At 39.2% G+C, this 26,283-nt stretch overlaps 1 protein-coding gene across 4 annotated transcripts in view; it reads left to right on the top strand.

Moving 5' to 3' along the window:
• NR6A1 (nuclear receptor subfamily 6 group A member 1) overlaps positions 1 to 26,283 on the top strand; it is a 223,575-nt gene that overhangs the window by 21,370 nt on the left and 175,922 nt on the right. For all 4 annotated transcript variants that reach the window (XM_081803575.1, XM_081803573.1, XM_081803574.1 and 1 more), the window contains exon 2: positions 15,296 to 15,337. In XM_081803575.1, the coding sequence (XP_081659701.1) occupies positions 15,296 to 15,337 (42 nt within the window). The remainder of the gene's footprint in view (positions 1 to 15,295; positions 15,338 to 26,283) is intronic.

Here is a 26,283-nt window from a genome sequence, read left to right as displayed (position 1 = left end):
TAATGCCTTAGAATATTTACTATGGATTCTTGATAAACCCATCGTGTGACACCTATTCCTAATAGGTGTCTAATCCCAGGGACCAGGCTGGTGTAGTGTATGGCAGGCCAAACTTGGTTCAATGGATATTTTAATGAAATTTTTCTAATACTTGGCATAACCCAAAATCTATGATTCACTGCTCTATGACATTTTGAATCCAGGGTTTTAACCCAGGGTTTAGCCCAGGGTAGGATATGTCTTTGTGTTCAGGTATATGAAGTAATGGAAACTTCAGACCAAAGAGTTTGAAATTTTATTATTAAGCTCAGATGTGCTATCATTTAGGATTTTACCACTTAAATTTTAAATAACAAAAACTTGATTTCTCTCTTGTCTAGAGTATACACTGAAATATTTGTGTTCTTCCTGTTAAAAAGAAAACTCTTTGTCTCAGACTGATTTCTTAGCTGAATTGTGTATTCATGTGTAAAATTGGCCAAATTAGTACTTCATTTGTGACCACTGTCTTTCTCTGAAAATTTTGTAGTTAAGGGTTTTATTTTTTCTCAATCTGAAGTTTATTGTGTGCTCTCTTGGTGCTAATTATGTATAGCAGTCTTACAAGGGAAGTAACATTGTCATTTTTGCAGATGAGGGAACTGAGAGCATTTAATGCGACTTGGCCCAGTCAGTAGGAGAGTTGGGATTCAAATCCAGGTCTAATTCCAGCACTCACACTCTTGGAATCTCAGCACTAGCTTCTGGTAGAGGAGGATCCTAAGGGCCATTTGTATCCTAAAGAGTCGAATATTTAGTAGACATTGCTTTAATAGTAGATGCAAAAGTTAAAACTAAGATTCAGGGGCACCTGGGTGGTCCTAGGATCGAGCCCTGCGTGGTAGTGGTGGGGTGTCCCTGCTCAGCGGGGAATCTGCATCCCCTGTGGGCCCCTCCACCCCACCCTCTGTCTCTCTCTCTCTCACTGTGCTCTCTCTCTCTCAAATAAATATTCAAAAAAAAAAGATCAAAATTCAGAGTACTGCCTCCATTTTTTCAGGCATAGGGGACAGGTGTGCTCTTTGAAAATTACTTGCTTAAAATTCTTAACCTTTTTTTCTTAGTTGGTCATGATTTTTTTTTTTAAGATAACTTTATGTGTTTCCAAGGAAAAGAACAAAATCCAAAGCCAACTTGTGGTGTTAAAGAAGGATGTTATGGGGTTTAAGACAGATCCTTGCCAATGGGGAGGCAGTGCTGGCTCTGGGCATGTGACACAGAATCAGATCTCTCTGTGTGTAATGGGAGGGAATTTTCATACTTAATGCCTTTTAGGATATAAAGCAAAATAGCATTAGGCTACTTAAATATTATTTGGAACAAGATAAAAAGTGAATAATGTAGGGCGCCTGGGTGGCTCAGTTGGTTAAGCGACTGCCTTCGGCTCAGGTCATGATCCTGGAGTCCCTGGATCGAGTCCCGCATCGGTCTCCCTGCTCGGCAGGGAGTCTGCTTCTCCCTCTGACCCTCCTCCCTCTTATGCTGTCTCTCATTCTCTCTGTCTCAAATAAATAAATAAAATCTTTAAAAAAAAAAAAGTGAATAATGTAAACTAAAAACATGAAGACTAACATGGTAGAGACTGTAAGTAACCAGTGTGTCTACACAGCTTCAATTTCCAGGTCAGCTTGTATTTCAGTTCTGCTTTGTTGACCTTACAGATATGCTCTTCTCATTTGACATGGTTAGCCAATACTTGCTTCTGAATACTATGGTCATTTTGACTTATTCAGGAATGTCAGGCATATTCAGAGAGAGGATTGCTAATGTCAGATCAGAACAGCTCTATACCAAATAATGGGCTCTTCCTCTGGAATCCTGAAGTTCTCAGTATTTCACTTAGTTTTGAGCTATATGGAAGTAAGAATGCTACTTTAATATTATGTTTGTGCTAATGCATATGCATGATAATGCTAGAAGAGGAACTTTACCTCTAAGCTGATAGAACTTCCAACAAGTATCAAAAACTATAAGGAAGGGTGCATTATACAAGTAGAGTGTGATTTTAGTGGAGCAGGGTGGACTAGTATCTGTAGCTCTTAAACATGCCCCAATCATTTATTTCATTCATCTGGTGATCTGAGATCTTAATGGTTGACACAAAGGTCAATTTTCACATGAATGCTGTAGCCTCACCAAGAAGCCAACATTTTAGTAATAGTGCTAAGTGGTGACTTAATAAAAGGCTCTATTCCCTGTGTATGTATAGAATGGAACAATTTCCCTAGAGCTGCTGCAAAGTTGTTTATATTTTTTAATAAAGAAGTCTATTTTCCAAGTATACTTGTATTTAAGTTTTGGAAGGTGAAGATTAGAATGATTGTACTTACCAACTCTGATAATGATGGATAACCCTTATTGAACATTTACTGTGCACCAGATAATCTCTTGAGTGCTTTAAAATTTTTAAATTTCATTTAATCGTCTCAACAGCCCTATGATGTGTAAGTACTGTTGTTCCCATTTTCTGATTAGGAAAATTCTAAACCCTCTAGGACCATGATTAGTGTTTTATTTTATTTTAATTTTTAAAGATTTTATTCATTTATTTGAGAGAGAGAGAGGGAGCATGAGCTGGGGGTGGGGAGGGCCAAAGGAGAGGGAGAAGCAGACTCCCTGCTGAGCCAGGAGCCTGATGACCAGGAGCACAAAGATGACAATGATGATGATGGGGCTCGATCCCAGGACCCTAGATCATGACCTGAGCCGCAGGCAGACACTTAACTGACTGAGCCGCCCGGGGGCCCCATGATTAGTGTTTAAGTCGCAGATGTTACTCTCTTTATACAGCTTCTCCTGTCTGTAAAATGGAGGCTAGGATGGGATGGTAGAGATTAGGGATGGTTTTAAAAAAAAAAATCTTAAGAAAAAAAAAATCTTAAGAATCTTGGCAACCCCTCAAGTGTTAACATATGATTTATGTGCCCTAGAACATACAACTGAAAATTTTTGTAAACTCACAGACTTTAAAGCTGATAGGAATATTAAGAAAATTGGCCAGACCTCCTCCTTTTACTGAAGAGAAAATGGAGTACAGAGGGAGTGATACCAGAGCAGGGTTGATGTAGAGGTGTCTTGCCTCCCTTGTGTATTACTTTATTGCTGTCTGAATATTAGGAAATTGCTTTAACATCGAAGTTGATATAGACATTTTTAAAATCTCTATAAAGAGAGTTTGGAAATAGGAATTTATGTATTACCCTTTTCAACCTTCAGGATGTGTCAGGGAAATAAAGGTTGCAAAAAGTAGCTTTCCAGATTTTGGATTTATTCCTATAACTTAAGGCCATGAATATCATGCTAAAGAGTTGAAAATGGGGAGCCAAAAGAGGAATTTTAAGTGGATTAGAAAATCTAAGTTCTAGGAAGTGAGAAAAGAAAGGTAGCAGGGAGAATAGTTAACAATAGTCTAAGATTCTAGTGTGGTGAAAAGGCTTGAATTAGGTCTGTAAGAGATTTGAGAGAGAATGAAAATGCTTTGGTGATTCAGTAGATTAATTGGGGTGGGGATGTGGGGGAAGAGGATGGTAAAGTGGCAGGGATTTTTGGCTTAGGGGATGAGAGTTGGTGTTATCTGGAACTTGGTACAGGAGGGGAAACACAGAAAAAGCAGGTTTCAAAGAGAACATAATAGGTTTAATTCAACATGTTGAATTTGATGGAGCCTATGGGGTATCCTGGTAGATATTGACAGTAGGCATTTGGATAGGTGGATCTGTGTTTTAGGAGAATAGTCTCATCTGAAATCGAAAGTTTGAGGGTCATCAGTTGGGAAGTATAGGTGAAAATGTGTGTGGATGAGACCATCCAACCCAGGATGAAAGGTTAGTGTGTGTGTTGAGATAGGTCTTTCTTACCCTCTTGACTTCATTTAGGGAAGAACATGTCTCAGGACCTTTATAATCTTCATCTGTTAGGATATGACTATTTCTCGGGGAAGTATTTGCCAGCAGAGTGGGTAAGGACATCTAAAAAATATACATGGCTTACTGAATATTATTGACAGTCTGTCTATTTACATTCTCCCTTTCCTTCCTGACTAGCCTGATTCAAGTACCACTTGCCATTAAAGTCTTTTCCAGTTCCCGCTAGGAAGAAATAAGTGCTTTTTGGCCACTGGTGCTAGTTTCTCCATTAGGACATTGCTTCATAATTCCCTGTATCCAGCCAGTTATCTATTTTTCTTTTTAGATTTTAAGAATCTAGGGGTAGCCAGCTTCATTTGTTTTTTGTATCCCTTATGTAATCTAGCACAGTGCCCTATACATTCAAATTGCTAGGTAAGTATTTGTTGAATTTAATTTTGGGACGTAGGAAAGTTTAGATCTAAGAAGCAGCAGGAGGGCGCCTGGGTGGCTCAGTTGGTTAAGCGACTGCCTTCGGCTCAGGTCATGATCCTGGAGTCCCGGGATCGACTCCGGCATCGGGCTCCTTGCTCAGCAGGGAGTCTGCTTCTCCCTCTGACCCTCCCCCCTCTCATCTGCTCTCTCATTCTCTCTCTCAAATAAATAAATAAAATCTTTAAAAAAAAATAAGCAGCAGGAGTTTTCCACCTATAATCCTATTTATGAAGTAGCCTTTGTATTTATGTAGTGCTATAAACATAGGTTGGTTGTTGCTCTTTTATCTTGACTTCAAGTTTGAATAATTTTTAAATTTCTTTTGGGGTTATCGATATGATTAACTAGATTTGCTTCAGGTTTGAAAGATCCTGGGGTGAAAGGTTAAAGATATTTTATCCCTTTGTTGTCACACAATGGATTTTTGAAGTTGGGAGATCAGAGATGGTACTGAGCTTTAGGCATTAATGACTAACTAGTATGTCAGAAAGGTTAGTGTCCGGAATTGTGTTTCTAATAAAAAGTAATTTAGAAGTCATTTAGAGAGGGGCACCTGGGTGGCTCAGTCGGTTAAGTGTCTGCCTTCAGCTCAGGTCATGATCCAGGGGTCCTGGGATCTAGACCCACATCGGGCTCCCTGCTCAGTGGGGAGTCTGCTTCCCTCTTTCCCTCCGCTCCTGCTCTGTCTCTCTCCCGTGCACTCTCTCGAATAAGTAAAAAAAATATTAAAAAATAAAAGTCATTTAGAGAATGTCTGGTAGGTTTTTTTCCTTTAAGTGATCAATTTTAGAGAATTAAGCCACATTATTTTGTTTTTAGGATTTCTTTAAATGTACATTTTTCTGTTTATAAAAACAACTTACTTTCAATCAGAAAAGTAGAATGGAGGGGAAAAAAATCAGACATAATTCCCACACTTAGAGATAATCACTGGGATAAAATAGACTAAAATGTGCTTTTTCATGTATGTGTGTATCAGAATAGCTGAGCTCATTCTGAGAATACAACTTTACATTTTTTTAAAGTGGCATTTGCCCATTATAAAATTTTGATAAACATTTAAAATGCTCGCAAAATACCCTCATTGAATAGGTGTGCCATAATTTAATTAGTCATTCTCCTATGGTTGGATTTTTAAATGGCTTTCTATTTTGTACTATTTATTTCTGGCCCTTTTCTTAGGATATATTTCCAGGATTGATCCAGAGGGATCAAGGCCCTTCATGCATCCATGTTCTATTTTTATATGGGAGTTTTCAAAGAGAATAAAGAAAAGGTACATTCTGCTGCTTGTGGGCATCTCTTGGTTGCATCTGCTTCTTACTAATGGATTTCCTGAACAGAGCTGACTTCTACTGTTCCATCAAACCATCTGTTGAGGATGGTATGAGGCACTTTCTAAGATGACCTCAAAAGCTTTCTGACCACGTTCAAACAAACTCCTTGGTCTGTAAGACTCTTTTTCAATTAGTCTTTGAAATGAATGAACAAAAAAAGTCTGTCACTCTCCCTACTCTTGCTGGGAGCAACTTAAAATTTTTCAAAAGAAGGTAGTTCTTGCCTAATTATTTATTCATTCATTTAAAGTTTTATACTTTGGGTTTCACCTAGTTGGTAAAGTTACTCTAGCTGCTTCTGACATGGACATCTTGGATTATTCAAGAGGAAGTTTCTAAGTGGATCCATCTGAGGTGTGGATTTCTTGGACTCTAAGGCCCTGCTGTTTTGGGAATGTCAGGGTTTATTCTTTGAAATAATGTCCATTTCCCATCTATCTGGGTGTTGCAAAGCACATAAGTGCAAAGGTAGGGTTTTTATTAGCCCTAATGCTCTAAATACAAGTTCTTTTATTTTGCCTTTGTCGCTCTTTTCGTAAAGAGTAACAGAGTACGATAATCTCTTTAAATCTAGAAGATGGAGATAATACTAGCTACTTTCAGTAAGAATTCATATAAAGCACCAAGCCATTGCCTGGAATAAAGATTCAATAAATGGCAACTGACAGATTATTTTACATATTTTCTTAAATGTATGCATTTTGAAATTTCTTTAACTTCTAGGCTGAATGAAGAGTTATCAATAATCCTTTCTGTTACTTTAGAGAACCAGAAATTGTAAAAGAAAAATGTCAGAGGTTCATCAGTACATGCGCTTTTCTGAGAAATGCCTGTACTATATTTCCATAGAAACACTAGTGACCTCTGACTTCTCAAATCGAATTGTCTTCCTAAACTGTTTTCACCTTCTGATTCTGTGGCCACAGCCTTGAAGCTGTGTGTACTGTTGTTATTTTTTTAAAACGTCATAAAATTGAAATGTCATAATCTTGGGCTAGATTTTCTGCCTTCAGTCTGGTTTCAAGGCTATAATTACAAAACTAGAAGCCTGAAAAACTGTATGAAAGGTGATGCAGGTTGATTAGATGGAAGTTACTAATGTTACCATAGAAATATAGACACTTCTTGTGACATTTAAGCTGAGCAAATATGTGGGTACAATAGGTTATATAATTGAGAATCCTTGGCTTCCCTTCCCCCTACTCTTTTTTGCCCCTAAGATTTCACATTAAAATGACGTTGGGAAAAGGGCATTGTTTTTGTTGCAGTTTTTAAAATGTGACCTTGACATTTGTAGGTGGAGAAAAGGAAATATGACTTGAAACTCTGCCAGCCAGCTAGCTTTTGCTGTATGGACTTGTGGTGCTATGTCCCTGCATTCAAAAGCATTTTCTTTTATTTCTGAAGTATGGTTTGTCAGGTTGCCTATGAGAAACAAAAGCTAATGGCCCAAGTGGCACTCCGCTCACTGGATAGAAAGGAAAGAGGCAGATGTGAATTTAGGCTCAGCCAATTCAAAGAAAAGTGTTTCGGTATCTCCTTAGGTCTGGGGCTCGCTTACAGGCTGCAAACCTGGTTGTAGGGCAGGCCCTGGTCTGACTAGCTAATGTTTGCTTATCTCCCCCTCCCCCTGCCACCCTCCCCAACACACACATTTCTTCTCAGCCTCTATCCAAGCCATTCATTGTACCAAAAGGAGCCTAGAAGAAGTTGGGCAAGAACCCTGAAAAAATGAGAAGAGTTCCTAGAATTTAAGGAGCTGAGGATGGTTTATCATATTTATGTTGGCTACCCCTGCAGAGCTCTTTTAAAAATTTTTTTAATTTTTAGGGGCACCTGGGTGGCTCAGTTGGTAGGTGTCTGCCTTTGGCTCAGGTCATGATCCCAGGGTCCTGGGATCGAGCCCTGCATCGGACTCCCTGCTCGGCGGGAAGCCTGCTTCTCCCTCTCCCAATCCCCCTGCTTGTGTTCCCTCTCTCGCTGTGTCTCTCTGTGTCAAATAAATAAATAAAATCTTTAAAAGAAAAAAATAATAAAATTTTTTAATTTTTAAAAATTCCTTGTGCTTTTAGTTTCCTGGTTACATTTTTAAATTTTTATTTATTATTATTATTATTTTGGTTGAAATTTTAGAGCCACTGTATTGAAGTAGTCAGAGTTGGGCTGGCATTGACGAACTTCCTAGGTATATACATATATTTCCTTTCCTCAGTGACTCTTTTGCCTGTAGAATAAAACCCCAAACTCCTTATGTATGGCAGTTAAAATCCTTTGTGATACGGTCCTGGCTGGGGCTTCAGTCAAATCAAGTTACCAGGTAACATTCTGTTTCTGCTCTCTCTGTTCATGCCGTTTACCTCCAGCTTCCTTTGCATATGTTTCTCAGATAGCCCCGTTTGTCTGGTGAATGCTTATTCCTTCCACATGCCTCTAGCCCCATGGATGCTGTTTCTGCTCTCACTAATATTGATCACAGCTGTCAAGCACTTTCCACTGACCTAAGTGTATTATCTCATTGAATCCTTACAACAATCTATAGATGAGGAAATGGACTCAGAGGTGAGGCCACTTCCTGAACTAACATAATTAGTAAGTTATGGTACCAGAACTCAAATCTGTTCTGTACCAAAGTTCTCTGTACTACTTCCAGTTGCATATTGTCTGTCTCTCTCCATCTGTCTGCTACAGTGTGGGCATGTACTTAATGACATTTGAAGGAATAAGTGTATTTGCAGGCTGATGGAATTATTTTTCTGATAATATATATACTTATAAATTGAATAGTAAGTAACACTGGCCTACACATTTCTGTATTTTGGTTTCTTTAAAGCGGTAACAGAATCCAAAAGGTGGCATAACAAGTTTAAAAGGAGGGATGACATCTTTTTAGCCTTTTTTATTAAGATTGTCCATCTTAATAGGGACTGGCCTTATTAACTACTTTAATTAAAATGAAATAAAGTTTATGGGGCACCTGGGTGGCCTTCGGCTTAGGTCATGATCCCAGGGTCCTGGAATCGAGCCCCGCATCGGGCTCCCTGCTCGGCAGGAAGCCTGCTTCTCCCTCTCGCACTGCCCCTGTTTATGTTCCCTCTCTCTCTGTGTCTTTCTCTGTGAAATAAATGAATAAAATCTTTAAAAAAAAAATAAAATGAAATAAAGTTTAAAATTCAGTTCCTTAGTCACACTAGTCACTTTCCAAGTGCTTGGTCAAATGTAGCTAGTGGCTACTGCATTGGAAAATAGAGATAGAGAACATTTTCATTATTGTTGTAACTTCTATTGGACATTGCTATTCTACATATTAAAGGCAATTTTTTTTTTTAAAGTGAAACTATGTTCTCTCAGAATTTGCTATTGTAAGAAATTCATTGTTGTGGCACTGTGGTTTAGTACTGTTGCTTTTTGGAGAAAGAAGCAGTTCCTCAATATTTACTGTGCAGCCTTTCTTGAGATCCAGGGACATGTCTCAACTTTGGGGCTAGAATATAATTAGGGCTGAGACCAGATCTGACTGAAAGAAGGACACAAGTTTCATTGGGAACCTATTCATGATCAGAGGAGACAAGGCAGATGGGAAACGGATACAAATGACTAGAGCTGGTTGGTTCAGAAAGGAGCAGTGAATGACTGTTATATATCAGTACAAATCCTGGGTAAAAATTTTTAGCTTTTTGGTGGGGAGTGTGGAGAACAATTTCTCTAGAAGCTGAATCATGATGTGCTGTTGGAAGCACAGAAATCTGGAAGCGCAGAGTAGAGACATTAACTAACCAGAGCAATTTCAGAACCCTTTTAGACCCCTCTGACTTCCTTCTGGAAGTTCTGTTTCATTTCATATCTTACATTTTTTTTTTTAAAGGTTTTGTTGAGAGAGAGCGCGTACGCAAGCAAGCAAGCATGAGCCGGGGGGGAGGGGCAGAGGGAGAAGTAGATGCCCCACTGAGCAGGGAGCCTGGGCTCCATCCCAGGACTCAGATCATAACCTGAGCTGGAGGCGGATGCTTAGCCGACTGAGCCACCCAGGCTCCCCCATATCTTACATTTAAAACAATGTGTAGAACTTGAATTACAGTTGACTGAAAAAAAAATCAGATTTCTTTCTTTATTTTTTTTTTTTTAAAGATTTTATTTATTTATTTGAGAGAGAGAGTGAGAGAGAGAAAGAGCACAAGAGGGGGGAGCGGGAGAGGGAGAAGCAGACTCCCTGCCGAGCAGGGAGCCCGATGCGGAACTCGATCCCGGGACTCCAGGATCATGACCTGAGCCGAAAGCAGTCGCTTAACCAACTGAGCCACCCAGGCACCCCAGATTTCTTTATTAATTAAAACATTTAATGTAATATTTGGTGGGTTTGTTTGTTTGTTTCTTGGATTTTGAAGCCAGTTTTTTTCTCCCCTTGTCTTCAAAGATCCCTGAAAAGCTCATAGATTCAGTCATTGTGTCTCTGGTGCCTAACTTGGACTTGAGTGGGTGTGGGAGAAAGAGGGGAAAGGATTGGAGACCTGACCTGAGCCCTGACATCAGAATGGTAAGAGCAGGCTCAGGTGGAGAAAACTGTGTGCAAAGGAATGGAGACTAAAGGTAAAGAGGATGTTGAATTTAGGGAGCTACAGTATAGTACCATGTGGCTGGAATGTACTCTGTTGGATGGGATGAGAAGCAAGAGATAAAAGGTGAAGTGGTAGGCAGATCATGAAGGATATACGTGTTTCCTGTTTTGGGGAAAGATGTGATGTTTGGTTAGAGTTGTAGAATTTTGCCTTTTAAGAGCCTCACCTTAATTTTGTCTGTGTGCTGCGGAGGCTTCAGAATAGACTGAGTGACTGACATGCAGTCATATTAAATCAAAACATTCCTAGAATAATACTTAACTTGATTTTGTAAAAGACACATCATAGATTAAAATTGACTACAATTTCATGCTTCAGTTTATTTACTGGCATTACCCATAGCTTTTATTTGTTCACATTTGGATAAAAATGGATACTGATAGTTTATTTAGGATTCTATTGTGGTAAATACATGATTTTATCCTCAAAATGGTAACTAAAGAAAAAGATCAGTAACTTTATAATTTGTCTTTGTAGCCAGTCAGATTGAGGAGTCACTGATCTTTTTCTTTTTGCTAAATGCCTATTGGAGAAAAGTTTGTCAACTGGATCTTCCTTTGTATAAAAGAAAATTCCTAGACTTAGAGCCATTTATTGATGATTACTTGCCACAAAGTAGGTAATTTATGTATATTCACCAAATCTCATGACAGTTGAACAGGAGGATTATTTTTATCCTCAGGAAATAAGCCTAGGGTAGTAAATTAAATAAAAAGAGCGGCAAATCCGGGATTTGAATCCAACTCTAACTCAGACCTATGGTAAGTCAATATAAGCTTTGCCCTAAATTTCAGATTGCTGTGAGCACACTAACTTGGTGATTCATACTGTCTTAGGAACCGATCTGTGTTTCTTGTCCCTTTTTAAAACAAATTAAGTCAGTAGCCAAAGGGCTTGGATTTCTCAGAACATTTCCTAATTTGTTTACTGTGTTATATTTTGTGAGGCAGATGGTTTTGGGGGGTATGTTCATGTATTTATGTGACTTAGGAATCTTTTTTTTACTGAAAAACTCTGATATCCTTTGCTGTTGTGTTGAATGCATTGAACACATATTGGGGTTACTTCCAGTGATTTGGATTCTTCTAGCTAAAAATCATTTTGCTAGCTAGATCTGGTTATTGAGAATCTGGGCAAGACTCTGAGAATGGTAGCCAGATCCAGCCATTCATTCCATTGACTTGTTGTCAGGAGGTAGGATTAACATTGTTTTACGTATCTCCTCAGGCCTCCTGCACTAGTGATGATCTGCAAAACCAGAGACAACATTATTAGCCAGTGGTCTCAGGGCTGGATGGAGGGAATGTAGATACCATTACTGACATCCATAATCCTTGTGACCATTGGAGGAATTTGTTTTAGGACAGATATAAAGACTCCTCCTTTCCTCAGGGGGTAGCATGTATCTGGAATTGCTGCATCAAGCACTTTACAAGCTCAAAATATTAAAAGGTTCAAGAATCACAGCAAAAAAAAAAAAAAAAAGTAACTAAAGTGACATTACGATTCCATCCCAGGGCTTTGAGGATGAAGTCATGAATGGGTCAGTAGTTCTGCTCTTTGCTACCACAGACACAGCACTGGATTGGATGGACCCTAGTGATTGCTTAGTAGTCGCTCACATATGTTGAGCTCTGACTTTGTCAAGTACTGTAAAAGCCTTTATTTATTTATCTTGTTTTATTTTTTAAAAGATTTTATTGATTCATTCGGAGGGGGGAGAGAAAGAGTGCGTGTGCACAAGCAGGGGGAAGGGCAGAAGGAGAGGGGGAGAGAATCCTCAAGCAGACTCCCCGCCAGTGCAGAGCCCAATGTGGGGCTCGATCCCAGGACTCCGGGATCATGACCTAAGCAGAAGGCAGATGCTTAACCGACTGAGCCACCCAGGTGCCCCTGTGCAAACTTTTATATGAACTATCTCATTTATTTCTTTTTCTTTTTTTTTTAAGATTTTATTTATTTATTTGACAGAGCAAGAGAGCACAAGCAGGGGGAGCAGGAGAAGGAAAGGGAGAAGCAGGCTCCCCGCTGAGCAGGGAGCCGGATGCGGGGCTCGATCCCAGGACCCTGGGATCATGACCTTAGCCGAAGGCAGACGCTTAACCATCTGAGCCACCCAGGCGCCCCTCATTTATTTCTTTTAACAGACCTATAAAGTAGATCCTGTTGTTAATCCCAATTTATAGCAGGGCTAGGGACAATCCTCCTTGGGTCATATGGACTGAATGTGTAGAAGGGATAAGTCTCCAAAGAAAAATCATGATGCCATTAACAGAAGAATGGGGGGAATGATTGCTACGCAGATAAAAGCAGTAGATAGCCACTTTAATGATTTTTGTTAGTATTTTCTTTGTTTTTTTGACCCTCTATTTGTGTTTGATCTAGTTACTTTGAGTTCAGAATATTGTTTTCAGCAAATGCATTAAGTTTTGTCCTTTCTTGAGACTGCTAGTATAGTTCATTTAAGATTCAGAATCTGAGGTCCAGAATAGGGAGTGTCTTGCCTAAAGTCATATCACTAAATCAAAAGAACTTAGGAGAGACCTAACTTTCCCATTATACTACCCTGACCTCCCATGCTTTTCTCCTGTTTTCGAGTCAGTTTATAATAAGTAAATACTTATTCTCAGTTTCACTTCTGGCAGGATGTCCTGTATTGAACCCATGTGTAATGCTAAGTTATTTCCTTATTGCCTTGCATCTCTCTACAACTTTTCTTTTTCTTTTTTTTTCTTTTTTTAAGATTTTATTTATTTATTTGACAGAAATTGAGAGACAAAGAGTACAAGCTGGGGGGAGAGGCAGAGGCAGAGAGAGAGGGAGAAGCAGACTCTCCACTAAGCAGAGAGCCCAATGTGGGGCTCGATCCCAGGACCCCGGGATCATGACCTGAGCTGAAGGCAGACACCCAACCGACTGAGCCACCCAGGCACCCCTCTCTACAGCTTTTCTGATTCCCATCACCTTCATGTATGTAGAAACGCTTTGAAGTTACTTTGAGGTGATCCTTCTCAGGCATCTTAGCCGCTTTTAGCAGCTTCCAAACTGCTGTTCCAGGTCCAATTCCCTTATTCAGACCTTCCACACAGTTTTTGTGCTAGACTTAGATTTTCTAATTCTGTGACTATGATATAGAAGTAGGGTTGTGTTTTCTGTTTAGTTCTTCCTGCATTTGAGCACCTTCCATAATGTATTGGCAACTGTTCTGGGCATAGAAGCAGCCCTGCAAATGGTGGGGCATTGTTCCTAACCTTGAAGAGCTCACTATCTCGTGGAGGAGGCAGTTACTGAAATTTTTCCTGGGGGGGCCTGGGTGGCTCAGTCGGTTGGGTGTCTGATTCTTGGTTTTGGCTCAGGTCATGATCTCGGGGTCCTGGGATCAAGCCCATGTTGGACTCTGCGCTCAGCATGGAAGTCTGCTTGTCCCTCTCCTCTGCTCCCCCCAACCCCTACCCCTCTGCATGCGCACATGCGCTCTCTCTTACTCTCTCTCTCTCAAATGAATAAATAAATCTTTTTAAAAATTATTCTTTTATCCTTTCGTGAATGCAGGATGGGCCTCTCGTGTTTTCCATGTTTCATAGTGGTGGTTGATATTTGAGCTGGATCTTGAAGGATGAATAGTTCTTTACCAAGTGGAGGGAGGAGAAGGAGGAAGCACAGGTAGGCAAGAAGAGATGTGGCATGTTTAGTGAATGGTGTGACCCAAACAGGACTATAGAAGACTTTAAAAGTTGTGGTGCTTAAATGGTGTCCTTGCTGTTTGAATACCTCTTTTCCACATGACTCCCAGTGGCTGGTCTGGCTTATGATGGCCTAGATACGATGACAGAAAATGCTCTCATAGGGGGTAGGAAAAAAAGGAAAAAAATTAAAAGAAGAAAAAAAAGAAAATGCTCTCATTTCTAGTTCTAGTTTTGCTCCTTTTGTTTTTTTTAAGTAGGTTCCATGCTCAGTGTGGAACCCAATGAGGGGCTTGAACTCACAACCCTGAGATCAGTAGCTGAGCTGAGATCCAGAGTTGGACGCTTAACCGACAGCCACCCAGGGGCCCCTGCTCCATTATTTTTGAATTGACCATTGAGATATTATAGTTGATGTTTATTGAACAGCTTTGTGCTAGGCTTGTGAGATAATTTGGATATAGTTGTGAACAAGACAGGCCAGGTCCCTTCTTCTGTAGAATAGTCTCATAGTGGAGTTAGACATTGAGCAAGTAATTTCTTGTTGATGAGTGCACAAAGTGTTATAGATAATTATAATAGGGTACTTTGACCTTGTATAGGAGACAAGGGTATAGGAAGCAAGAGAAGCTTTTCTGAGGAAATATTTAAGCTGAGGATGAATAGAAAGCAAACTGGAGAGAGTTATCAGTTACATATAGAACACCTACAGTATGTTTGCTCTTCACTGTGCTTGATTTTTCTCCTCAGTGTGATAGCTACACACCAGTCAGACAGATATAGCTCAGACTTTTTGGGCCTGAAATGGGCTTTGGGAGGTATTTATTCCAACCTGAACTGCATACTTACTAATGGAAAATTGCTTCCATTTGTGTGTGTAGGTAACATTTTCAGCATTTGTGAAAATTTTAAGTAAAATTACCCTGTTTGATATTTTTCGTAAGTTCATATTTTGTATATTTTGCTTTCTTTTGGAAAATAATTGATAACGTTAAGTAGAGCATGTCAGGTATTTAGTGAATTGTAATCTTTCTATGAATTTTTATTCCAACTAATATTGACATGCTCACTCAGGCCTCATCACTACCTTGTGGTAAGTGCAGTTACTCTTTCCAATTTTTCATATAATGTTGATGAAATGGAGGCTCAGGGAGGGATATAAAGTAGCTAAATGTAATAGAGGTAGGATTCAAATCCAAATTTGACTTCTCAGTCTGAATTTTTGAGTGACCTTAGAGTACTTCATGAATTATAATCTTTTTTCCCTATTGTTTTCTCTTTAGGTTTTTGTCAGGATGAATTGCCAGAGCTTGACCCGGGCACTAGTAAGTTCTGAATGTTCCCCAGTGTTCGTGAGTAAGAAAAAGATGTGTGTGTCCTTTTAAATATATAACTTAAGGGTGTCATTGGTGGTCATATTGACTCAGATCTTATTTCACTTTGGTTTATAATTATGGGGAGGACATTCTATCTTTTCTTGTTATGCTTTCCTTTTTTTCTCATTATTCAGTGGTCAGAAATGTAATCATTTAGTAGAAAATTGGTTTGCTAAAAATTTCTATTTAATATTAATTTCCTTTCCCTGTTCTTCATCCTCCGTGAAACCAACAACAAAAACTGATTTCATTTATGCATACATACAACCATGTAATATATTCATAATCACTTCTCTAAAGTACTGACTGACTTCGACATAATTTTTTTTTTTCTGAGATGACAGAGGGGTTGGGGAGGAGGACATAATTTTTTTAAAGGAGGGATTATGCTTGGTTTAGGTATTTATACTCAATGACCTTTGTACCACAGTTTAATTTCTACAGCACCTTTATCTACATTAAGGTTAAGGTTACGGTTATGAGGGTGACTGTTTCAAGGTCTAATTAAATGATGCTTTTAAGGTCTCTGTCTTGATCCTAATCATCAGTGTTTCCAGTTGCTCTCAAAATGTGGCATGCACCATTCTGGGATATGGTTATAACTATTAGAAATAGGTCATGGGAATATCCAATTATAAAGACCTTGTTTTGCTATAATGCCAAAAGGTTGAATGATAATTCAGATTTGAGAATTCATGAGACGATCTAGAGTTATTTTTTCTAGTTCTAGTACTTTTTAAGGTCATGAGACTGGCTATTTGTCACCAGTCTGCTGTTGATGTAAGCGGTAGAGTTTACCTTCTCACCATCCTAGCTAATATCGGCTCTCTCAGGGTGTGGACCTTTTCATATATTTTTCCCACATACCTTAACAGTATAAAAATTCATGTCTGTTTAACTAGTACTTAGTAATTGCAAGACAAAAGAAGTCCTATAATGCTTGTCAAACAGCAGGAAAATAGAATTGTCTTTCTAGAAATTGTAAAGTTCAGAGTCAGCTTTGTAGGTAGTGTAGGCTGCCAGTACCTATGAGTGAACAAAATATTTTCTCTTTGCCCTTCTCTTACGAATAGCCTTCATTTAGGAGGAGGAAAAAGGTAAATTCTTCAGTCACTGTCCTTTCTTGGATTTTTTAACATTAAGAAGGACATTGAAATGCTCTGAAATCTTTCAGACAGAACTACACAAAAAATGTGCAAGATAATTGAGAACTCTGCAAAACATTGCATGATGTCTCTACTCCAGGCTTAGTTCTAGGTTCCAGAGATACACAAACAGGTAAGTCTGGGTCCTGTCCTCACATATTAAGTTTATTGGAAAGTATTTACTTGTCTGGAATTACTTGAAAAAGCATTTTTTAAACCTCTAATTTAGTACATAATACTCAAACTTAGTCTCCTTTTCTGCACTTAATAGCAGTTGAAAATAGCTCCTGCCCATTTTCCAGGAAAGGCCCTCATTAAGATTATTATTGAATTATTCTTCCTTCTGGGCCAAGTAGTCCTAACTCATTTAACATTTCTGCATAGAATTTCTAGCCAGATGTGGTGATTTACACACCTCTCCATTCCATGAGAATGAACAGATATTGAATCATAATTTTATATATCAGTGTAGAATAGGAGTCACCTAAAAAAAAATCACTTTTCTTTTAAAAAGTGTGCTTAGCTTACGTGGGCAATATTCTCGATAATCCCCATTTATCTTTGTGAAATTAGTAGTGTTTTATTCCTCTCTCTTTTATAATATTATTATAATACTATTATAATAACAAATGTGCAGATGTAAAAATTTATCATCTCTGTCTCAGCCATCTTGGGGTTCAAATGAGCATGACCAGCCATAACAAGTGATAGGAGACCTCAAGACTGATATAGACTGTATGTGTTGTCTTAAGTTGGTTATGAGTGTTGATACTGCAAATTCCATGGCTTCTGACTGGGAAGGAATAATATTTTCTATGTTAATGTTCTAATGACCATTAGATTGAGAACAATAGGGATTTCTCTCCGATGCCTCTTTGGAATTTAGAGGCCCCAGTGTCTCCTCTACCCCTCAAATTCTTGATAGGGAAAGCCTGCTCATACTTGCTTATTTTCGAACAGGAAATACCATTGTTGCTGATTTCCCATTGTGGTTGGCAGTGGTTGTAGATAGCAAGTTTGGGACAACAGGTAGGATGTGTTGGAACATAGATGAGGAAAAAATTTGATTTTGTCTTATTCAAATGGCTTTTTTCCCCCAACCTTTTCTGTGATAGAGCAAATGGGTAGCCATGCTTAGAATATGGGCAGCTCTTCACACTCTGGCTGCCTTCTTATGATTCCTGGGCTTCCTGGAGTCCAATGTTATGGCACAGGTTCAGGCTAAGTTCATTTCTACAAGAAGCATCTCTGTACCCTGCCCATTAGCATAAGCTAGGGACAAGGGCAGTCAAAGGTCAAGAAAAGTTCAAAACAGCATAACCTTTCTGTGCTTCTGTTTCCAAATAACCCCAGTCCGCCCTGCTCCCCGAGTTTTTTCCTCAACCATCGTGTTTACCGTGTAGTTGTAAAACTCAAGAGAACAAGGACTGACTTGATACAAGGGAAGTTAGAGAATAGAAGTCATTGTTGCTTAAAACAGGAGAAATAATTGATTTATGTTTGGGGGCCAATTAGGCTATAAAACAGGAACAGTAAAGGGACCTATGACTTTAGGACAGCTACTTGCTCTGATTTCTGTCCCACAGACAAGGAGCTCCCCAATAAAGGCTGTCAGCTTTCTAGGCTAAATTATTAATTCCTTTCATGCCTCTCAGGGATTGTAAACAGCACATAATACAGGAAAACAATTGATACTGTTCAGTTATTGGCCAGATAGAGGGTCAAAGGGTAAATAGTTGGATTAGCACCAGCTGTTCTTCCTCCTCCAGTCAAACTTTTGTTCCTTATTATCTATTTCAGCAAAGTACTTCCTTAGTTTTTGGCCTCTAAATAGTTAAATCCATTTCTTTTCTTGTAAATAATTATTGATCAGAATTGAAAATGCTCATATTTTAATTCAGTTTCCAAAGTTGAAAATGAGCATTCTTTTTGGTATGTGCTGACTATGTTGTTTGATGTTCAAAAGGTATTACCCAGAGGAAAGTAACTACTTGGAAGTTAGATTAGAAGCTTTTTAGCCTATTTTTACCAACTGCTTGAAGATCTTGGTGTAGCTTGATTAAAAGAAAAAAGTTGCCTTTGTTTAAACTGATAGTAGTAGGATAATGCATGTTCATTGTGGAAAACCCTAAAAGAAAAATATAAACACCCCTGATCCCACCATCTGGAAACAACCATTGTTTCTTATTTGAGATTATGTCCTTCCAGCTTGTGTCTGAGTTTGTTTTTTACATAATTTGGAATCATAATATATGTACAACTTTGTATCTTATCTCTCCCCTCCCCCCCATCATTACATTGTGAGCATTGGTCCAAGTCATGAAACATTTTTCATAAATATTTTTTTAAAAAAGATTTTATTTATTTGACAGAGAGACAGCAAGAGAGGGAACACAAGCAGGGGGAGTGGGAAGGGAGAAGCAGGCTTCCCACCGAGCAGGGAGCCCAATGCGGGGCTCAATCCCAGGACCCTGAGATCGTGACCTGAGCCAAAGGCAGTCGGTTAACCAACTGAGCCACCCAGGCGCCCCTTTTCATAAATATTTTTAATGGCAGGATAATTCATTGTAAGGGAATAACTTTACCATGATTTATTTAACCATTCTTCTGTTGTTGGGCATTTAGGTTTCCAGGTTTTTCTACATTCTATAATACCACAGTAACATGTTTTTGTATAAATTTTTTGTCTGCATTTCAAATGAACCCTTTAGCATATAAACCAAAACTCTTCTGAATTAAGAGCATGGCCTCTGGCTCAAGATTATTTGGGTTCTTTTTGGCTTCAGTATTTACTAGCTCTGTAATCTTGGCTAAGTTGTTTAACCTCTCTGGGCCTCAGTGTTTTCATCTGCAAAATGGGGACAATAAAAATTTATTTCTACTTTACAGGGCTGTTGTGAGGATTAAATGAAGTAATATATACACACACATATATTTCTGTTTACATTTAAAACCATGCTTGGCAAATGATAAACACTGTTAAGTGTATGCTATTCTAGGCTGTGTAACATAGTGTTGAAATTCTCGGTCTTTCTGTATTAATGGGCTGTTGTAACTGCACTTTATTCAATTAAACTAGCCTGTGTTTCTTAATGACACAAAGATAAATCATTCCAGATGTTAGCAGGTGTAAGTTACTGCTTCAAGTAAATAGTTCCCTCAGAGGAGCAGAGCTCATATATTGCTGACTACTTTGGCCAAGACTGTTCTTTACCATCTGGTTGACTGTTAGGGCATTTTGGTCCCCTTCCCCTAGCCAGCAGCAGGTAACCTCCCAAGTGACCATCTGCCAGCCCATTGATTTAACCTCTTAGGAAACTAAAGAAGTTAACCCTCTGCTTATTTAAAACACATACTCAGATTATGTACTCTTTGGTCAGTACCATGCTTATGTTGGGGGAAAAAAATTTATACAATTAAAAACCTGACCATTAGTGTTTTAAAAACACTGCATCCTTGGGTTTCTTGCTGCCTCAGACTAAAAAAAAATATACATATATATACACACACATATATATGTATATATATATATATACATATATATATATATATATATATTTCCCCCTACTGATCAAGGATCTAGATATAGATAAATGAGCATTTAAAAAGAGACATGAGGGGAGCACCTGGGTGACTCAGTCAGTTAAATGTCTGCCTTTGGCTGAGGTCATGATCCCAGAGTCCCCAGATCGAGCGCCACATAGGGCTCCCTGCTCAGTGGGGAGTCTGTTCTCCCTCTCCCTCTGCTCCTCCCCACCCCTTGTGCTCTCTCTTTCTCTCTCAAATGAATAAAATCTTTATTTTTTTTTTTTAAAGATTTTATTTATTTATTTGAGAGAGAGAGAATGAGAGAGAGCAAGCACATGAGAGGGGGGAGGGTCAGAGAGAGAAGCAGACTCCCCGCTGAGCAGGGAGCCTGATGCGGGACTCGATCCCGGGACTCCAGGATCATGACCCGAGCCGAAGGCAGTCGCTCAACCAACTGAGCCACCCAGGCGCCCCAATAAAATCTTTATTTTGTGGGGTTTTTTTTTTTTTTTAAGATTTTATTTGACACACAGAGAGAGCATGCACACAAGCAGGGGGAGTGGCAGGCAGAGCAGGCTCCCCGCTGAGCAGGGAGCCCTATATGGGTCTTGATCCCAGGACCCTGGGATCATGACCTGAGCCAAAGGCAGCCTTTTAACCAACTGAGCCATCCAGGCACCCCTCAAGGAGACTTTTTGTGGATCCTTCAGACTATAAAAGAAGAATGTGCTTCTCAGCTAGAGTCCTCTAGGTTCTGTCCAAAATTCCATTATTCTGTACCATGTCTTAATGGGTTCATTCCTAGTTGTCAAACTGTATGTCACAATTTTTGATCTCAGAAGACACTTCATATGAGCCCAAGTATGGTCTACAGAGAGTGAATTTAAGGCTGGGTGTTAGAGATCAAGGAAGGAAAGAAAATTAACATTTACTGGGTATTCCTTCTGTTCCAGGCATTTTGCATATTATCAGTAGGAATGAGGATTATATCCTATAAAATTATCTAATTTTAAATTTGACTTTGTAATACCTAATCTATTGTTCTTTTCTTCCTTCCCCATTTCTCTTTTTCTCTTTGATGTGTGTGCCAAGTTATGACAAGCTATGACACAGTTCATGTCCTGAGGGACTCTGGTTTAATCAGGAAAATAGACACGGAACTTGATAAGTGCCTTCTTCTACTACTACTACTACTACTACTACTACTACTACTACTACATCATCATCATCATCATCATCGCTAATATTTATTACACACTAAATGCTTCACATGCAAGCACTCATAAAACTTTTGTTTAAAAAAGATACTATCCTGGGGGCGCCTGGGTGGCTCAGTCGTTAAGCATCTGCCTTTGGCTCAGGTCATGATCCCAGGGTCCTGGGATCGATCCCCACAGAACCCCACATCGGGCTCCCTGCTCAGCGTGAAGCCTGCTTCTCCCTCTCCCGCTCCCCCTCTTGTGTTCCCTCTCTCGCTGTGTCTCTCTCTGTCAAATAAATAAATAAAATCTTTAAAAATAAATAAATAAAAAGATACTATCCTGAGCTTACAGATGACAATGTTGAGGCCTGGAGAGGTTAAAAGACTCACGCCAAAGTATATAGTGGAGAAATATCTGAGATTTGAGAGCTGTTTTTTAAAAACTTATTTTATGGGGGGATGGGTTAGCCTGGTGGTGGGTATTAAAGAGGGCACATATTGAATGGAGCACTGGCTGTTATACGCAAACAATGAATCATGGAACACTACATCAAGAACTAATGATGTATGGTGATTAATATAACATAATAAAATAAAATAAAATAAATAAAATAAATACGAACAAACTCGTGATTACCAAAGAGGAGGGAGTGGGAAGATAAATGAAATAGGTAAAGGGGATTAAGAGCTACAAAATTCCAGTTATAAAACAATTAAGTCACAGGGATGAAAAGTACAGCCTAGGGAATATAGTCAATAACATTGTAATAACCTTGTATGGTAACTACACTTATGGTGGTGAGCACTGAGTACTGTATAGAATTGTCAAGTCAATATGTTGTGCATTGAAACCAATATAACATTATATATCAGCCATATTTAAATAATTTTTTTCAAAAAAATTTTATTTTATTAAAATTCAATTAATTAACATAGTGTATTATTAGTTTCAGAGGTAGAGTTTAGTGATTCATCAGTTGCATATGACACCCAGTGCTCATTACATCAAGCGCCCTCCTTAATACCCGTCACCCAGTTACCCCATCCCCCCACCCCCTCCCCTCCAGCAACCATCAGTTTGTTTCCTGTGGTTAAGAGTCTCTTATGGTTTGTCTCCCTCTCTGATTTCATCTTGTTTTATTTTTCCCTCCCTTCCCCTATGCTTCTGTTTTGTTTCTTAAATTCCACCTGAGTGAAATAATTGTCTTTCTCTGATTGACTTAATTTTTTTAACTCCTCTTTTATCCTGTCTCTAGTTTTCTTGACTGTGACAAGTCTCAAATGCTAATGGAAGAGCTTAAAGCAGTATAATGATTTATAACATACGTAATGGGTTTTTTTGTATGCAGAAGAATATACTATTTTCTAAGTGTCATTTGGGCTCTTTTGCATATATTAGAATGATTTTGGACACAAAGTAGAATAATTCACTGTGGAATAGGTTCCCAAAGAGATTTCTTCTGTGGCTCAGGTTCAGGGTTATTCCACTATTTTTCAGACAGGTTCTTTCCTGAAACAAATGAAGATAAATTCACAAATCTCCCTTGTTTTTTCCTTTATGTTCCCTTTCCTTCACAATACTCGGTTAGTGATTTAGTCATTTCACATTCATAACTGTTCCAAGAGCCTACTTCCAAAACCAGCTGAATCTGCTAGATCACTGCTAGATCAGGTCTCCTGAATGTGACCTTTTGCTGGGGAGTTCTTTTCTGATAAGGATTCTTTTGAACAGGGTAGGGGTGGTATGAGATTCAGAGCTTAGGCTGAGCTCTCATCCCCTTGACCTCTGCCCCTATTACAGAGTTTATACTGACTTGGGAAGGACTCCCTATGGAGCCAAGAGTTTAGGACTTGTTTACAATTGATGAAAAGATAGTTGCATTCAAAGGCTGTTGTTGGGTCCTTGGATAGTCATGGATCTCTGCCATTATCTCTGGTGGGTGTGGGGAATGCTGGGACATCTGGGTCTGGAGATTTGTAATGGATGACTAAGAAGGAATGAGCACAAACCAAAGCTAGATAGGTTGCTGCAGTTGTTCTTTCTATAGAAGCGGTATTTGCAGTAACATTTTGAGAACAGGGAAAGATTTGTGCAAACCTATACTTTATTTCATTTAAAAAAGCTGAAAGTGGTTACAATTCCAAGTATGATAATAAGGGAGATGTGTGGGAATTCTTCTCTTCCTTTTTGATACCTCATCAGAAAATTTGCTGTTAAGCAAATGTATCAGGTAGTAGAGGGAAACACTAGATTATTATTATTTTTTTTAAAGATTTTATTTATTTATTTGACAGAGAGACAGTGAGAGAGGGAACACAAGCAGGGGGAGTGGGAGAGGGAGAAGCGGCTTTCCGCCGAGCAGGGAGCCCGATGCGGGGCTCGATCCCAGGACCCTGAGATCATGACCTGAGCCGAAGGCAGATGCTTAACGACTGAGCCACCCAGGCGCCCCTGAAACACTAGATTATTAAAGCCATCTTCTTCAAGAGTTATATGTAGTTTTATAAATTAGTATTTTCTCTAAAATTCTTGTGGTGCACTAATTACGCTGGGGAGAGTATAGCAGCTCAGTCCCAAGAGTCTTCATACACCTTTTCTGGCCACACTTTGATCAACTAAGATGACACTTTTTAGCCTCAGTACCTGAAGGTACATATCTTTTTTTTTTTTTTGTCGTCTAATATTTGTTGTAGATGTGGATCTGAAAAAAAAAAAAAAAAGACAAGCATCTTCCTTTGAAGGGTGCTGACAGTTACTATGAACCAAAATTAAATAAATACATCCTCTGTTGGTAAGCATAGGAAAACAAACTGCATGAATAATAAGATTCAAAGTGAAAATACGTGGGGCGCCTGGGTGCCTCAGATGGTTAAGCGTCTGCCTTCGGCTCAGGTCATGATCCCAGGGTACTGGGATCCCCCAAGTCAAGCTCCCTGCTCATCAGGGAGCCTACTTCTCCCTCTCCCTCTGCCTGCCACTTCCCCTACTTGTGTGGGCGCGCGCGTGCTCTCTCTCTCTGCCAAATAAATAAATAATCATTTAAAAAGGTGAGAATACAATGTTATATCTTTTTCATCTCGGCACAAAATTCCATGTGCTAAATGTCGTCTGGCTTTTGGATGTATTTTGTTTGACTAACCAAATATTTAAATAAAACATTTTATTTTTATTTTTTTTTTAAAGATTATTTATTTGACACAGAGCACAAGCAGGGGGAGCAGCAGGCAGAGGGAGAGGGAGAAGCAGGCTCCCCTTGGAGCAGGGAGCCCGATGCGGGGCTCAATCCCAGGACTCTGGGATCAAGACCTGAGCCCAAGGCAGCTGCTTAACTGACTGAGCCATCCAGGCGCCCCTAAATAAAACATTTTAGTTGTCAACATTTAAAACCTGCAAGATCTTCATAAAAATTTGGAGTTTTGGCCTTCTTGATAAATTGGGACTAGATTTCTACATGACATCTGTTGACTGGAACAGAATAGTGGCTGCCCTCTTGATGTGAACATGCACTCTCAGGTTTGTCACAGATCCAAATGGGCTCCTCCATCAATTATGTCTCCTGCATCTTCTGTAGGCATTTGAGTTTGTAGCTCCTATACTAAAGAATAGTAATTGTCAGTGCAGATGAAGGTGTGGGAAAATGGGAACTATTATGAATATAATCTAATAATATCTGTCAAAGCTGAAAATGTGCAGGTTTACTTTTGCAGATTTAGTGGTTTAAAATTTAAAAATTAAAAATTACAGGTGTAGGGGCGCCTGGGTGGCTCAGTTGTTGAGCATCTGCCTTCAGCTCAGGTCATGATCCCAGGTCCTGGGATTGAGTCCCACATCAGACTCCCTGCTCGGCGGGGAGCCTGCTTCTCCCTCTCCCACTGTGTCTCTCTCAAATAAATAAAATCTTTAAAAAATAAAATAAAAATTACAGATGTAGCAATTCACGTCTCAGTCTTTATCCTATAAGAAATGACAGGTATGCAAAATGTATAGTCAAAATATATTCCTTTCAGCAATTATAATAGCAAAAAAATTGGAAACAGCTCAAAGTTTAATAGAGGACTACTAGTTTAATGGATTGTGATTATCCATGCAATGGAGGACTATTATAGAATTGCTAAGGAAAAGGGCAGATTTTAGTCTGGAAGGATACACTGAACTGTTTGTTAACAGTAGAGTATCTTTGGCCAAATGGGATCATAGGGCAACTTTCATTATTTTAATTTTTAACAAAGCTCTTTTATTAAAAAAATACATATTTTTTGAGAGAGTGCGTGCATGGGGAGGGGTGGGGCAGAGGGAGAGGGAGAGAGAGAATCTTAAGCAGGATCATGACCCAGGGTGGAGCCCAACATGGGGCTCAATCTCACGATCCTGAGATCATAACCTGAGCCGAAATCAAGAGTTGTATGCTTAAATTAACCCACTGAGCCACCCAGGCATCCCAAAAGATTTGTATTTTATTTTGTTATTTTATATTATTTTATATTCTTAAAGATTTATTTATTTATTTTAGATTGAGAGCATGTGGGGGAGGAGCAGAGGGAGAGGGAAAAAGTCAAGCAGATTCCGAGCTGAGCATGGAGCCCAACACAGGGCTGGATCTGATGACCCTGAGATCACAACCTGAGCCAAAACCAAGAGTCTTAACGCTTAACCAACTGTGCCACCACTACCAAATTGAGCTACTCATGTTCTAGTTTCCCACCTTAGATCACAGATTTTTACATTCAGAATTCTCTTATCTTGAAATTGCTCTAAGGAAAGGGAATGCATATCCTCAAGTAGCAGGAACCATCTCGAAGCCTGAGAACAGGGTAAAAGCCTAGAGCAGTGTTTACAGGCTTCTACTTGCAGGTCTCCCTCCATTCACAGTTAAGCTATCAAAATTGACCTGCTTTTCAGCATCAGGATTGGCATACCATACTATCGAGAATAAAGGGATCCTTAATCGCTTCTCATTTGATTGTGTTGTCTTGGCAGTTGCAGGGTTACATTGCTGGAAATGACCTTAATGGAAGATAGC

Source organism: Leptonychotes weddellii, chromosome 14, assembly GCF_054177405.1.
Source record: "Leptonychotes weddellii isolate Sample4059 chromosome 14, ASM5417740v2, whole genome shotgun sequence".
Lineage (NCBI taxonomy): Eukaryota > Metazoa > Chordata > Mammalia > Carnivora > Phocidae > Leptonychotes > Leptonychotes weddellii.
The sequence above is the reverse complement of the archived record's forward strand: the minus strand, read 5'-3'. Positions and strand labels throughout refer to the sequence as shown.